General features: G+C 44.9%; 1 protein-coding gene across 1 annotated transcript in view; it reads right to left on the bottom strand.

Annotated features, from left to right (window-relative positions):
* The window catches only part of LOC144766730 (glycine amidinotransferase, mitochondrial-like), a 106,007-nt gene extending 91,021 nt beyond the window's left edge, over nt 1-14,986 (bottom strand). Inside the window, exon 1 of the mRNA XM_078650487.1 lies at nt 14,854-14,986. Coding sequence (XP_078506613.1) covers nt 14,854-14,922 — 69 coding nt within the window. The 5' untranslated portion in view covers nt 14,923-14,986. The remainder of the gene's footprint in view (nt 1-14,853) is intronic.
* Between the last annotated feature and the right edge of the window lie 1,862 nt (nt 14,987-16,848).

Here is a 16,848-nt window from a genome sequence, read left to right as displayed (position 1 = left end):
ATAGAGAGAGAGAGCATGCCAGCAGGGCATCAGTGCACAAGACAGGGAACTATTGGTATTGTATAGCAAAGCAAATGGCTTTAACTTAATCAAAGGTGAGACCGATTGCATTTTCAATGCTTGTTTAAATTGGCCACTGATTTCCCTGATCTGCATATAAAGAATCCTATGCTGGTTACTCAAATTCTATATTATTTCCAATTTTGAAAGTTTAGACAGCACCTCCACCTCCTCAAAGACTTTGGATTTAACATCTTCCAAAAACCCTGGGTTTTCCTCCACCCAATTCCATTTAATTGTTCTCAGGTTATTGGTAATGGATATCTTGCCCACATCCGTCTAACTACTAATATCAGGTTCGCATTCGCCATGATTTAATAGGGAAAGGCTCAGGGCACTGTCAGATTATTATTATTTTATTATTTTTATTGAATTCAACATCAATCATGCACATAGTAGCGATTTGTAGAAAGCACAGTTACTAATACATTTGAATATTATGCAGGGGTAAGCAAAGCATATACATTAATTGATTACATCTCTGTTCTCGCTTCTGCGCATTTCCAACTCCACCATTGGGGATAGACATGTCTCCACGATAAACATTCCATTTGGTCCATTTCCCTCCCATATTTTGGGGCACCTTCAGGTTATAAATACTTCCTTCTCCGCTATCATGCACTTGTCTAATTATTTTGCTCATACCGGAGTGGAAGATGAAGTTGCCCCCCCCACCCTCTTGCCAGTTCCCGCTTGACCAGTGTGCATCCTAGCATCACCAGCTGTTGTTCAATTTCAGTAAGGTCAGCCGCTGCCCAGATGTTTAGCAGTCCCAGCTGTGGTGTGACACAGTGAGATTTTTTAACCACTATCATATCGGACACAGTGGCCCATAGGCTAAGGTTAAGCAAACAGTAATTGATCATACTGGGATAGCCAGGTCAATTGAAGGTCATTTCACAATTAGGATCTGATGTCATCCTGCCATTTGTGGCCTTCAAAGCATGCTGCAATGTAAGGGCCAACACTTGGCCTTCTCCCTTCATCCACCCAACCACAGGGAGATCTAACTCTCTCTCTAATTAGTTAAGAACTGTCCCACTCCTCAGTCAAATCTAAAAGGGCAGGGGCAAGAGGTTCAAGAGTTAAATTAAAATCCTTTTCTACCAATAATGGGGTATTCCCAATGCATGCAGTCAGGATGTGATCCAAAATGCCTATAGTACTAGTTTCCTCTGTACCCAGGTCCACTATTATATACATAAAAAGTTACATTTTTAAGCATGTGTATAAAGTAAAATTAATTGCCAAGATTTCCTGGCAGTCAATAGGGAATAGTTTGACTTTGCACAGAAGTGCAATTTTCACCCCGATCACTAGACCACCCTAGAGTCTCCCCTTCCCTTTTCTGTGTGCATGAATACCCACATCCATAGGGGGTACAACACCACAAAATTGACCCATTTTGGTTGTACTAAATTTCCGGCGAGCCCCACAACAGGACTCTTCACTGCTCATGGGGTACACTGGTGGAGAAAGAATCAAGCCTATGCTCCAACTTTACACCACTTTCCTCCTCATGGGTAGTGCCACTGGCTACCCCTCCTACTAAACCTTTAGTAGTTGTGGCCCGAGTGACCTGGGGTTTGGCAAGGGACACACACAAGGAGGAGTGCCATAGTTGTTTCTTATTCCCTAAGCCCTGGTTTCTTATCCTTTCCCACTTGCACTCCAGGCGCAGTTTCTTATCATCCTGTCCCTGTTTCTGATACTCCTCACCTCTGCCTCATTTTGGTTTCTTACCCCATCCCCCGTCCCCCAATGTTAGCCACCCCATCTGATTGCCAAAGATAGTAGCTCATCCATGGGTGAGATATATTCACTGTGCCAATGCTTGTTTGATTTGACAGCCCACAGAATGGATGTTACAGTCAATGTAACAGGTGTCTAAATCTCTCATTTAAACATGCACTCTAAACCTAGCAGAAATACACAACCAAGGTAAAAAATGTCCTGGGTGGTATTACCATTGTCTGCTCCTTCATAGCGGAAAACTAGAGCCAATGTTGACACATTGGTCACTAGTGCAGCAGTAAATCAAAGAGTGTATGTGGCAGTCTCTCCTAGAAGACACCATGGAAATTAGCAGTGATGTAACACTAAATGATGCCCCCTTTATTCCCGCAGAATGTGAAGAGAGAGGAGGCACTTTGTTTCCCATAACGCTTCGATATTCTTCGGCTAAGCAGATCTGCGGACCCCCACCCTCAATGCCTTGAGACCCTGATTGATTCATTGATTGAAGGGCATAGAGCATCTGAAGGGCTGCTGCCATACCTAAATGCCTGCCTTATGTCCAGGCCAGGGTGGACCTTGGACATGAGTGAGCTGGGCACAAGCCAAACAATATTCTGAGGACCTTAGCAGGGAGCTGCCTGACTTAATGCTATGTAAACAGCAGCTTGTCCACCCCACATGGTTTCAATTGGGTCCTCGCATCATCTTTGGGACCATATAAGTATTTTACCATGTAGAATGCAGTTTCACTTTCATTTGTTGGGTGCTTGTGTGCTAACCCTCCATCTCGGAAAACGAGATGGAGGGTTTGCACACTGAAAGTTCTAGGTAGCGCATTGCTTAAAAGTTAGTACTGTATTTTTCAGGGAAGAACCAGACAAAATACATCCCTCGACTCTCAGGTTGGGATTTGGATTTTTCTTTAGTACAACTGATGGAGCAAGGATTCGCACGTAAAGCGACTTGCTTGTATTCAAGAACCTCGAATAACAGTATTAATAAGTAACCAACATGTTTGTCCTACTAAACTTACATTTTCCCGTACATACCGGGTGTACGAGAGAAGCTTGCTTATATGTTTACTAATACTAAAACGCTTGCATCTAAAATGGCCGCTGCTACGCGGTAATTAGGACTGCGCATGCGTCGGTCATACCCATGTGACGTATTCGTTGTCTTGGTGGGAAACTGTTCGCATCTGCGTACTAGAGATAAAATGGCTGCTTTGTGTTCTCACATGCGAGAAGCTTGCACTGCTGCTTTTGCCAAGCTGTTCGTTCTGCTTAATCTTAATGCTATAGTTTATTATAAAGTAATGGGAATAGTGTAGAGATCCATGGTATACAGTGTATTCATTTATTCTGTATTCTAAAACTGTTTCTTTTCCATTATATGTTGCTCTTTGAAACATGGCCTATTGTCCTATGCTGCACCCCGTCTTTCTTAAAACTGCGTCTGCGCGAGATACGCGAGTCTCCATATCAGTAAACTTTGAAATCCAGCCAAGGAGCTGTTTGACTGGGAAGATGCTCCTGGGAACCTCACCTAGTGAACTCTGGAAAATTACATTGTATTTGTCAATAGAACATCCATTGTTATTTGAAATAAAGAAGTTATGTGAACCTGAATTTGATGGGCGGGAGCGCAAATTTGAATATGAGACAGGAAAATTCGAAATGTTAAGATGGGGTGATGACCTGTCCTCTTCTTTTGTCCAATCGAAATTGGGGATTCTTACACTTGCAACATTGGGGGGTGGTACACTGACCTGGAAAATAGTATAACTAGCCTACGTTTAGCTAAAGGAATTGTCCGACTTGTCCGAAAAGCTGACCTGTCACTGACCCAACGCACTCAATATCTCATCGAGAACAGAGGTGCTGCGAAGCACTCTGTCAGAAGACTCGCTGACCCAATCGGGGTTCTGGGACCTGAAGTGCTGGGGAATTCGATAACCAAATCAGGGTTTTGACTGATAGCTGCAGACTTTTGGTGGTCCGGTTCTGATCCAAATCTGGCTTTCCTGCCCTGATTCTGACCTACACTTGCTGGCCTACTGGCGTTTGCAACTTTCGGGGTTTCTGTCCTTAACTTACCCGAGGCCAGGGTTGGTCTTCACTCCGTTCTAGGTAAATATAAATCTGTAAGGGGAACAAATAGTATCAATTATGTCCTTTTCTCACCCTCCCTGAAGTTTTGCCAAAGTCTTAATTGCATATTTTCTTTTCTCTTACCTTTCCCCTGTGACAAATTACTAAATCGTGAATCTTGCCTTTATTAGCATGTTCCATTTTTTCCCTTCCTTAGAATCGGATGTTAAGTACCGTCTTTGAATAAATAGATGATCCCTTTCTTTACCCTCCCTTTAAGGAAATCTGAAGTGGTTATCCTGAATTATTAGTGTGTTCCATTTTCTTACCTTCCCTATAGGTAAATTCAGATACGTCATTATAATTTGTGTTCCCTCTTCTTACCCACCCTCTTGAAAGCGATTAAACTGTGACTTATAGCATGTCCCTTATTTTTCGCGGTCCTTTAGAAAGTATCATTTCAAGTCTGATTTCTAAGAAGTTCGTTTCAGTATGTTCCTTGTTCCTACCTTCCTTTTAGAATTCTAAATGGTTGGCATAATATATCTTTTGCATAGTTATACGCTGTTTGTGATTCTGAGTATTGATAGTTTGCTTGCTGTTAATCTTTGACTTATGACTTTTGATGAAGATTAGACAAAGGTTTTCAAAACTTCTCGAGTCTGTTTGTATTATATGAGTGCATATTGTCGTATTGCTACAATACCCATTATGCTAGACTCCATGATCCCATAGGTCCACAGATACTGGTGACTAGGAGTGTAAGTCAAAGGTATAGACCTAGGAAGTACAAATATCTGATAGTCAGAGCCCAGGTTACCTGATCTAAGAAAATTTGATTTTATTTGAATATGGGCCTAGGTGAGTATTTGGTATATTTATAGTTGGGTGACCGCGCTCTATCACAACTTTCCTCTGAGCCCAAATTGCATGGTCACACATTAGCAAATGCATTGCGGGAAAAAACTCCTGCTTAGTTAAGCAAGCAGAGTTGTCCCACTCCTGCCAGAAATACAACTGCCTACCAGTCTCTCAGTCAACACTCACAGTTTTTCCGAGGCGGAGAAATATACACTTGGTGCCCTCGATATTGCAAGCATGGTAGAAAATATATCACCTTTTGATTGTTCCTTGTATGCATTCTGTAGGGAAGTTGAATCCGTCAAATAAAACACATTGACAACTGTGTTTATAGAGGAGAGATTTAATGCAGCCTCTCATGTCATAGGTTATCAGTTAATGCCGTATTCTCCCCCGTGATCCCACTCGCCAAGCAAACCATAACAATTCCTAAATAGAACACTATCTTCCACGAGCACGGAGTGCACGTGGAAGATAAATACATAACAATACATATGTAACACATCTTCCCCCTTTTTTTTTTTACCCTTTAATAGTCATAACAAAATCTTTGAACCTACCCGGCACATGATGATCCCTTTTCTCCCTTTGTTTTTCCACATTTCCATTTGAACAACCTGGATTAGAACTAGGAGGAGCACAAGATCGTACAGTTTCCCCCAACTCTAATCCTCTTGCAGTTTTACAAGAACGATCAAATCCTTTATACAATGAAATCCTATTGAAATTCCACACACTTCCCTCTTCTATCCTGACCGCATTATTAAAGACCTCAATAACTTCCTTAGGATCTGACCAACACTGAGATCCCTTAGAGACATTGTTGTTTCTTTTAACTCGAACAAAATCACCAGTGACCACCTTTTGCTGGCTCGGATGACCTCTTTTGTTGTCCATGTCCACTTTCATTTTACTTTTGTACTTCTCAACTCTTCCCTTTACTACATCATAATCAACGTTGTTCCATTTACCACTTGAAACTTTCCCTTTTAACCACCAAGGAACCAAAGTAGTACTAGGCTTCCTCCCCCTCAAAAGTTCAAATGGACTGACTAAAGTAACCGAATTAGGAGAGGTCCTGTAAGACAGGAGCATGGAACCTAAAGCATTCTTCCAATTCAGACCACTCTTAATAGAAAGTTGAATGGCCTCTTTCACCACCCGATTAAAGCGCTCCACCTGTCCATTTGCTTCAGGATGGAAAACAGCAATCCTCTTGTGAGTTATTCCACACTTATTGAAAAAAACTTCCATGTCCTTACTAATAAATTGCGGACCATTGTCTGTGACGATTACTTGCGGAATACCCTCTCTACAAAAAACACTATCTAAAAACTCAATAATTCTCTGAGACGTGACCTCTCTGACCATTTTTATTTCCGGCCACTTAGAAAAGTAATCGATCAAAACAATACCAAAACTCTCTTCCCTAGGCAACACATGAAATGGTCCGACAATATCAATGCCCAACTTCCTCCACGGCCCGTCTGGGAATTCCACAGGGATAGATTCAGCAGGCAGAGGAAAAGCAGACTTGTCACTATTCGCACAACTACTACAGAGTCGTACAAATTGTTCAATAGAAGAGTCAATCCCCGGCCACCAAAACATATCCTTAATACGTCTCCGCGTTAAAGAGATACCCAAATGTCCCTCGTGGCCAATCTCCATGATGGTGCGCCTAAGATTAAAAGGAGGAATTATTTTATCTTCCCTTAGAACAATACCATTTTCAATAGCTAACTCACCATTAACCTTAGCGAAACTCATTAACTCCCCAGACAATTTCCTCGTCTCAGGCCAACCTTGAACAATAAACTTCTTTACTTCACTTATCACCACATCTTTCTCCATTTCAGAGATCCAAGTTTCTTCCTTCAAAAAATGCTTATCACTACCAATCAAGTTCACATCACGAACAGTAAACGCTACCTCACAATCATCTTCCTGAAAAACACCTTCTTCTACAATGGGCAACCTGGACATGCAATCAGCGTGGAAATTGGCTTTCCCCTGGACATACTCAATAGAGAATCGAAAGGATTGTAATCTTGAGGAAAGTCTTGCCAACCGCGCCGACATAGACCTACCTCCACCCGGGGACATCAGAAACACAAGAGGCTTATGGTCCGTTTTAATTACAAACTCAGTTCCCCAATGGAAACTTCTAAAATGCTCGGCCCCCCACACACAAGCTAGTAATTCTCTTTCGATCACAGAATAATTTTTTTCAGCTTCCCTCAACGCCCTAGATGCATAAGCAACTATCCATTCATTGTGATCGTCCCTTTGTAAAAGAACTCCACCCAGTCCTAAACAACTTGCATCCACCATCACAATGCATTTCTTCCCAGGGATGAAAGGTTTTAAGCATGGAGCATTAACAATGAACTCCTTCAGCACATTAAATGCAACAGACATCTCTTCAGACCATTTAAAAACAGCATTCTTCTTAAGTAGACATCTAAAAGGATCAACCTTGACTGAGTAGTTAGGAATGAATTTAGCATAAAACTCAGTTAACCCCCAAAACGCCACTAATTGTTCCTTAGAAGATGGAAAAGGCGCATTCACAATGCTTTTAACATGCTTTCCCTTAGGCCTAATGCCGTCCCCACTAATATTATGACCAAGGTACTCAACTTCCTTCGCCTTGATGTTGCGTTTTTCTAACCTGAGCGTGAGACCCTTCTTGGCTAATGCAGCAATAACACAGTACAAATTGCTATCATGATCCTCATCACATTTCCCATATACCAAGATGTCATCTTGGAAAGCGACAGCCCCGTCCAATCCGTCCAAGGTATCCTTCATTAGCCTCTGAAAGACAGAGGCTGCACTCGCAAGACCAAAAGGCATTCGGCAATACCTGTAGAGACCCTCAGGAGTGATAAAAGCAGTCATATTTTTAGATTCTTCCGACAATACCACTTGGTGGTACGCACTAGTCAAGTCAATGCAAGAAAAGACCTTCGCATCCGCTAAAGTGGAAACCATCTCATGTAAATTAGGTAAGGGATGAGCATCAACCCAAATAGAGCGATTCAAACTGCGTAGATCGACACACAATCTGAGCTCACCAGAAGGTTTGACCGAAATCACAATCGGAGAAACCCACGGTGAGGATTCAATAGGCTCTATTATACCATCATTACATAAATTTTTCAACATATCCTTTAATTTACCACGATAAGAAATTGGAACATTTCTTACCCTATGTCGTATGGGAACAGAATTTTCGTGTAGCTTGATGGTGTGCTCAAACCCAAGATACTTGCCTAATTTCCCACTGAACAGTTCAGGAAATTCCCTTCCTAGCTTCTCAACCAAGGCATTACTATTTTGCGTTGGTAGTTCAATAGCAAACACAGGAGGGTTTGCTCTAGGGTCAAGCTTAATTCCTAAATCAAATTGTTGTGACCATCCAAGTAATGATTTCCCACTTTTTGTCACATAAACTTTGCCTGATGCATGGTTTTTGCCAAATACTAACTCAGCTGAAAAATATCCCACTAAATCCATTTTATGGCCCGTATATCCACCAGGAGATACATCTGGTGATGTTAAACACCTCCCAGGCCAATTGTCCTCAAAGATCTTGCGGGAAATAATAGTAACCAAGCACAAGAGTCAACATAGAAGTCTAACTCGATACCATCTACTTTGACGATGCAAGATGGAAATTTGGAAACACCTTCCACACAATAATCCATGTAATTAACTTTTTTTTGTGATGACTTACAGAATTTAGTGAAATGCCCGTTTCTATTACATTTAGCACAAACTTTATCAAAGCCCGGACAATTCTTGTAATTGGCTAAGTGCGAATTACTACCACATCTAAAACACAACAATGTATGACTGCGTTTCTCACTATATTGATTCATACTCTTATGATTAGTATCAAATTTGTTGGAAGTGTTACTCCCTTGACTGGAAAACATCTTTTGTTTATTCTGTTCTTTCAGTTCCTTATTTACATTAAAAACATCACTTTTATCCTTACCCCTAATCTCACTGACTCTTGCTCTCTCACTGACTCTCTCTCACTGGCTCTCTCTCACTGACTCTTGCTCTCTCACTGACTCTCTCTCACTGGCTCTCTCTCACTGACTCTTGCTCTCTCACTGTCTCTCTCTCACTGACTCTCTCTCACTGGCTCTCTCTCACTGACTCTTGCTCTCTCACTGACTCTCTCTCACTGGCTCTCTCTCACTGACTCTTGCTCTCTCACTGACTTTCTCTCACTGGCTCTCTCTCACTGACTCTTGCTCTCTCACCGACTCTCTCTCACTGGCTCTCTCTCACTGACTCTTGCTCTCTCACTGTCTCTCTCTCACTGGCTTTCTCTCACTGACTCTTGCTCTCTCACTGACTCTCTCTCACTGGCTTTCTCTCACTGACTCTTGCTCTCTCACTGACTCTCTCTCACTGGCTTTCTCTCACTGACTCTTGCTCTCTCACTGACTCTCTCTCACTGGCTCTCTCTCACTGACTCTTGCTCTCTCACTGACTCTCTCTCACTGGCTCTCTCTAACTGGCTCTCTCTCACTGACTCTCTCTCACTGGCTCTCTCTCACTGACTCTTGCTCTCTCACTGACTCTCTCTCACTGGCTCTCTCTCACTGACTCTTTCTCTCTCACTGACTCTTTCTCTCTCACTGACTCTCTCTCACTGGCTCTCTCTCACTGGCTCTCTCTAACTGACTCTCTCTCACTGGCTCTCTCTCACTGACTCTTTCTCTCTCACTGGCTCTCTCTCACTGACTCTTTCTCTCTCACTGACTCTTGCTCTCTCACTGTCTCTCTCTCACTGGCTCTCTCTCACTGACTCTTGCTCTCTCACCGACTCTCTCTCACTGGCTCTCTCTCACTGACTCTTGCTCTCTCACTGACTCTTGCTCTCTCACTGGCTCTCTCTCACTGGCTCTCTCTCACTGGCTCTTGCTCTCTCACTGACTTTCTCTCACTGGCTCTCTCTCACTGACTCTTGCTCTCTCACTGTCTCTCTCTCACTGGCTCTCTCTCACTGACTCTTGCTCTCTCACCGACTCTCTCTCACTGGCTCTCTCTCACTGACTCTTGCTCTCTCACTGACTCTCTCTCACTGGCTCTCTCTCACTGACTCTTGCTCTCTCACTGTCTCTCTCTCACTGGCTCTCTCTCACTGGCTCTTGCTCTCTCACTGACTTTCTCTCACTGGCTCTCTCTCACTGACTCTTGCTCTCTCACTGTCTCTCTCTCTCTGGCTCTCTCTCACTGGCTCTTGCTCTCTCACTGACTCTCTCGCACTGGCTCTCTCTCACTGACTCTTGCTCTCTCACTGTCTCTCTCTCACTGGCTCTCTCTCACTGGCTCTTGCTCTCTCACTGACTCTCTCTCACTGGCTCTCTCTCACTGGCTCTTGCTCTCTCACTGTCTCCCTCTCACTGGCTCTCTCTCACTGACTCTTGCTCTCTCACTGACTCTTGCTCTCTCACTGACTCTCTCTCACTGGCTCTCTCTCACTGACTCTTGCTCTCTCACTGTCTCTCTCTTACTGGCTCTCTCTCACTGGCTCTTGCTCTCTCACTGACTTTCTCTCACTGGCTCTCTCTCACTGACTCTTGCTCTCTCACTGTCTCTCTCTCTATGGCTCTCTCTCACTGGCTCTTGCTCTCTCACTGACTCTCTCGCACTGGCTCTCTCTCACTGACTCTTGCTCTCTCACTGTCTCTCTCTCACTGGCTCTCTCTCACTGGCTCTTGCTCTCTCACTGACTCTCTCTCACTGGCTCTCTCTCACTGGCTCTTGCTCTCTCACTGTCTCTCTCTCACTGGCTCTCTCTCACTGACTCTTGCTCTCTCACTGACTCTTGCTCTCTCACTGTCTCTCTCTCACTGGCTCTCTCTCACTGGCTCTTGCTCTCTCACTGACTCTCTCTCACTGGCTCTCTCTCACTGACTCTTGCTCTCTCACTGACTCTCTCTCACTGGCTCTCTCTCACTGGCTCTTGCTCTCTCACTGTCTCTCTCTCACTGGCTCTCTCTCACTGACTCTTGCTCTCTCACTGACTCTTGCTCTCTCACTGTCTCTCTCTCACTGGCTCTCTCTCACTGGCACTTGCTCTCTCACTGACTTTCTCTCACTGGCTCTCTCTCACTGACTCTTGCTCTCTCACTGACTCTCTCTCACTGGCTCTCTCTCACTGGCTCTTGCTCTCTCACTGACTTTCTCTCACTGGCTCTCTCTCACTGACTCTTGCTCTCTCACTGTCTCTCTCTCAGTGGCTCTCTCTCACTGACTCTTGCTCTCTCACTGACTCTCTCTCACTGGCTCTCTCTCTCACTGACGCTTGCTCTCTCACTGACTTTCTCTCACTGGCTTTCTCTCACTGACTCTTGCTCTCTCACTGTCTCTCTTTCACTGGCTCTCTCTCACTGACTCTTGCTCTCTCACTGTCTCTCTCTCACTGGCTCTCTCTCACTGACTCTTGCTCTCTCACTGACTCTCTCTCACTGGCTCTCTCTCACTGACTCTTGCTCTCTCACTGTCTCTCTCTCACTGGCTCTCTCTCACTGACTCTTGCTCTCTCACTGACTCTCTCTCACTATCTTTCTCTCACTGACTCTTGCTCTCTCACTGACTCTCTCTTACTGGCTCTCTCTCACTGGCTCTTGCTCTCTCACTGACTTTCTCCCACTGGCTCTCTCTCACTGACTCTTGCTCTCTCACTGTCTCTCTCTCACTGGCTCTCTCTCACTGACTCTTGCTCTCTCACCGACTCTCTTTCACTGGCTCTCTCTCACTGATTCTTGCTCTCTCACTGTCTCTCTCTCACTGTCTCTCTCTCACTGACTCTTGCTCTCTCACCGACTCTCTTTCACTGGCTCTCTCTCACTGATTCTTGCTCTCTCACTGTCTCTCTCTCACTGGCTCTCTCTCACTGACTCTTGCTCTCTCACCGACTCTCTTTCACTGGCTCTCTCTCACTGATTCTTGCTCTCTCACTGTCTCTCTCTCACTGTCTCTCTCTCACTGGCTCTTGCTCTCTCACTGTCTCTCTCTCACTGGCTCTCTCTCACTGACTCTTGCTCTCTCACTGTCTCTCTCTCACTGGCTCTCTCTCACTGACTCTTGCTCTCTCACTGTCTCTCTCTCACTGGCTCTCTCTCACTGACTCTTGCTCTCTCACTGACTTTCTCTCACTGGCTCTCTCTCACTGACTCTTGCTCTCTCACTGACTCTCTCTCACTGGCTCTCTCTCACTGACTCTTGCTCTCTCACTGTCTCTCTCTCACTGGCTCTTGCTCTCTCACTGGCTCTTGCTCTCTCACTGTCTCTTTCTCACTGGCTCTCTCTCACTGACTCTTGCTCTCTCACTGACTCTTGTTCTCTCACTGTCTCTCTCACTGGCTCTCTCCCACTGACTCTTGCTCTCTCACGGACTCTCTCTCACTGGCTTTCTCTCACTGACTCTTGCTCTCTCACTGACTCTCTCTCACTGGCTTTCTCTCACTGACTCTTGCTCTCTCACTGACTCTCTCTCACTGGCTCTCTCTCACTGACTCTTGCTCTCTCACTGTCTCTCTCTCACTGGCTCTCTCTCACTGGCTCTTGCTCTCTCACTGACTCTCTCTCACTGGCTTTCTCTCACTGACTCTTGCTCTCTCACTGACTCTCTCTCACTGGCTCTCTCTCACTGACTCTTGCTCTCTCACTGACTCTCTCTCACTGGCTTTCTATCACTGACTCTTGCTCTCTCACTTACTCTCTCTCACTGGCTCTCTCTCACTGACTCTTGCTCTCTCACCGACTCTCTCTCACTGGCTCTCTCTCACTGACTCTTGCTCTCTCACTGACTCTCTCTCACTGGCTCTCTCTCACCGACTCTTGCTCTCTCACTGTCTCTCTCTCACTGACTCTTGCTCTCTCACTGTCTCTCTCTCACTGGCTCTCTCTCACTGATTCTTGCTCTCTCACTGTCTCTCTCTCACTGGCTCTCTCTCACTGACTCTTGCTCTCTCACCGACTCTCTTTCACTGGCTCTCTCTCACTGATTCTTGCTCTCTCACTGTCTCTCTCTCACTGTCTCTCTCTCACTGGCTCTTGCTCTCTCACTGTCTCTCTCTCACTGGCTCTCTCTCACTGACTCTTGCTCTCTCACTGTCTCTCTCTCACTGGCTCTCTCTCACTGGCTCTTGCTCTCTCACTGTCTCTCTCTCACTGGCTCTCTCTCACTGACTCTTGCTCTCTCACTGACTCTTGCTCTCTCACTGACTCTCTCTCACTGGCTCTCTCTCACTGACTCTTGCTCTCTCACTGGCTCTCTCTCACTGACTGCCTCACTCTCTCTCACTGACAGACAGTGACAGACACTCACTGGCAGACTCTCACTTCAAGACTCTCACTTGCAGTACACCAGGGCGTGTGGTGCAAGTGACCTTTTTTTTTGTTTTTCAATCACAACCTCTTTAAGGAGAAAAACATTTACCTAAAGCAAAAAAAACAACATGCTTCTATTGGGCCATTTGCACATTTGAACATGTAGGGAACGTATTTATTTGCATTGCGTGCAATAGATCTAGGGGCAGATTTACAAGCGCCTTGCGCCACTTTTGGGTCATTTGTAACATGGGAAAAGTGACGTAAGGGTGGCACAAGGGGCTTGTAAATAAGCCCCTTAGCTTAGACTTTCGTGCTTCGGCGGAACAATCGTCAGTGTTTTTGCTTAACGCACTCATGCAGTCACTGTTTCTTCTTCAGAAAGCCGGATGGGCAGCATACAGAGAGATGCAAACATTTCTTTTTTTGTTAAAATGCCTGCCTCCACTCAAAACATTTGGCTGTCTCGTCGGAAGCCCTTGTTCATTATATATGCTGACTTCTTCTGGCACTGTGGAGTCAACACCGACACACAAAATGTTACTTATTTGTAACCCCATTCTGTCACAGTTACACATATTTCCGAAAGATCATTGGGGCCTTTGGTCCTCAGCTTCTTTACAATCATTGTTAGAAATACATGGGGTTTCTGATCTAAACAATACAAAAACAAAAATGTGTACTTGGTAAATGTTTTTATGTTGGAAAATAATGTTTCTTTAACAAAATAGTTTTTTGTTAGAACAACAATTTGCTGAAAAATGATTAAAAAGGAAAGCTGAATCAGACAGTATTTCAAGCATTTTGGATTTCTTTCAGACAGGTAATTCATGTGGCCTTTCCCTCTTATGTGGTGGCTACAGTTTTGCAAAACTCATGGCATCTATCCTTTCAATTACTTTCAGGGATCAGGTTTCAGAGGTATTTGCAAAGTGTCAACATACCACATGCCACATAGTTCAACAGCATGCTACATAGTTACACTCCACATCATAAATGCCACACCACCAGACAAACATGCCATTTCACATAATTACACGCTGACACAAAACCCCCCTCCACATAATTCTACTACACTCAATACCACATCATTACTATCCACATATTTCTATAACGCACATTGCCACACAATTCCACTACCCAAATCCACTCCAAACAATTTCAGCCATATAATTCTATTCCACCCCATTTATTTCCACTCTAATCCAAAACACATGGGTAAATGACATTCTCATTTACAGCACCAATACCTCTACCTCCCACAAATGTGAGACCAACTTTCATTGTAATTGCTTGTTTACTGGAAAAGCATCCTCAAATGTTTAAACAGACGCTGCACAGAAGCAAAAGGCTGGGTTTACAGCAGGACACATTCACAGAGAACTGAAAGCTGGGGGTTTGGAGGGGAGAGGGGCTTTAGGCTAGAGCAGATCAGCTGCCTCTGGAGGGCAGGGGAAAGAGGTGTGTGGCACACAATCTGCAGGCGTGGGGTTATTGCAGTGAAAAGTCACAGAAGAAGACTGACAACTGCTTCTGCTTCTAGGCTCTTGAACCCAAGGATTTAAAGAAAAAACCTCCACACACGTTTCAGTGCCTCCAATCTCGGGGGACGAGCAGCAGGGGAATGTGTTTCCTAAGCTGTCACTGACAGGCACTGGGCGAATACAATGAGCTATTTTTGGTTGAAATCAGAAAAATCATAAGGTATAAACAGAAACTAGTTAAGCATAGAGATAGCCACCATAGTTCCAATGTAGTGGACGGTTTTGTCGCCCCTGCTGCCCCTTTGCATGCATTGCACTCGCAGCATGGTGGCTCTCTCTGGCTCTGAGGAGGGATGTTCTCACGACTGCTGCAGAGCTTGTCAGTCCCTGAATGGACGCAAATGTGCTGGAAGGGAACTGTTGTGCTGGTGGCTTTACATCTGCTCTGCAGGCCCGCCCAGCAGGTGGTGATGCAGGCAGAGCTAAAGGTCACTGAATTCCCATATTGAGGGTTCCTCGGAGTGGCATTCATGAATGTCCGCCCCCTGGCAGCCTCAGGAAATTAGCACATTCCATGGCCAGGCAGCTGCTGATTGGCTGCTGTTGTTTAGGGATGAAGAAGGCGCTCATTTGTGGGTCAAAGGGACATTGATTGTGGTTATCTGAGGCACTTATAGATGTTAATTGCCTCGTTTGTAGCACAAAGACAGAAGCGATGGCTGCTGTGAGGGAAGTCTTAGGCTGGGAGAAAAGATGGAATATCACCAGGGCTTCTGTCCCAAGTGTGGCTGGGACTTGAAAGGAAAAGGACAGCAGCAAATGGTGTGTCAGCCACAGTTCCTGCCTGTGTGTCAAGTGAAGCCAGAGAGCCTCAGGCAAAGGATGAAGTCATAAAGTGAATTGAGCCTCTGCCTGCAAGGTCTCTTCAGTACCATGGGGAGAGTGAGGGGCAGAGCTCTGCTGTATTCAAGCAAAAGGTTTCTTAAAGGAGACAAGCAAATTCAAGGGAAAGTTTTCAGAGCTGAAAATAGCTCAGCTTCTCCCCCCCGGTGGTAAAGTTTTGCCTAACCATTATTTCATGGATGCACAGGTTAAGAGTGGACTTCGTCATGCTAAGGATATACATTTTTTGGGGGAAAAATGTCTAAATACGGGTAGCGCTAAATTGTCATTGACTGTGGATAGAAGACTTTCAGACATGGGGCCTCATTTATGAGGCCGTGCGTGAGTTTTGCGCTTCCGATGCGTCACTTTTTGTGACGCATCGACGGCGTAAAACTTGCCTCCTGATGCGCACTATTTACAAAGTGACGCATCTAAGCAGATGCGTCACTTTGTAAACCCCTGCGCTACATTATACCTGCGTCAGGTATAATGTGTGCAAAGGGGGCGTTCCCCCGCAAAAAGCCTCGTAATAGTGACGCAGTGAAATCTATGAGATTTCACTGCGTCACTTTTAGGACGCTGTTGCGTCAAAATCTTGCGCCTGCCTCACAGCAGGCGTAAGACTGACGCAGGCCCTTTCACATGGGGCTTGCCCCATGTGAAAGGACGCATTGCTGGAGTTGCGTCACTTTTGTGACACACCCCAGCAATGCGTCACTTTTGCGCCAACAGATACGTCAGAAATACTGACGTATCTGTAACTCCTTGCGACATGATGCGTCATATTATAAATATGACGCATCAATCATGTCGCAGGGAGGGCGCAGTGAAAGTGACGCATCGCTGTTTTCACGCAGCGATGCGTCACTTTTCATAAATAAGGCCCATGGTTTCTAGTGAGTCTGGTGACAGGGTGTTACAGCCAGTTTTGACAAATAATAGCATAAATGTGCCAAGCTCAAAGGCAGTTGAGGAAGATTGTGTTTCCCTCAAAGAATTAGCACTGGTGCATGTAGAAGTAAATAAAGGAAAATAATTGTCAGGAATCAAAAAATAAAAGCGGTTCAGAAACATTTTGTGAGCGGATTTGGGTCCCCAAAGAAATTAAGAAGGAAAAGCGATAACTTGTTTGAAGAACAAAGGAGCACCGGTGTCTTTAGGTTTTGGGCGGCTCTCAGACCAACGTGGGAGAAATGCTGACAAACAAAATAAAGGGCAGTAAAGAAGTTTTGGACAGGTCACTAGGGTCCTGCATCACCCTAAGAGAGGAGGGAAACATGTCAAAGCAAATGTTCCCACAATGATGGAACAAAAGCGAACAGCGCCACGTTCTAATTCAATACATTGGAAAGTGTACGATGGGGGTG

The sequence above is a fragment of the Lissotriton helveticus genome, chromosome 1_1 (genome assembly GCF_964261635.1).
Source record: "Lissotriton helveticus chromosome 1_1, aLisHel1.1, whole genome shotgun sequence".
In the NCBI taxonomy this organism is placed as follows: Eukaryota; Metazoa; Chordata; class Amphibia; order Caudata; family Salamandridae; genus Lissotriton; species Lissotriton helveticus.
Note: the sequence above shows the minus strand (reverse complement) of the source record. Positions and strands in the feature narration are given on the sequence as shown.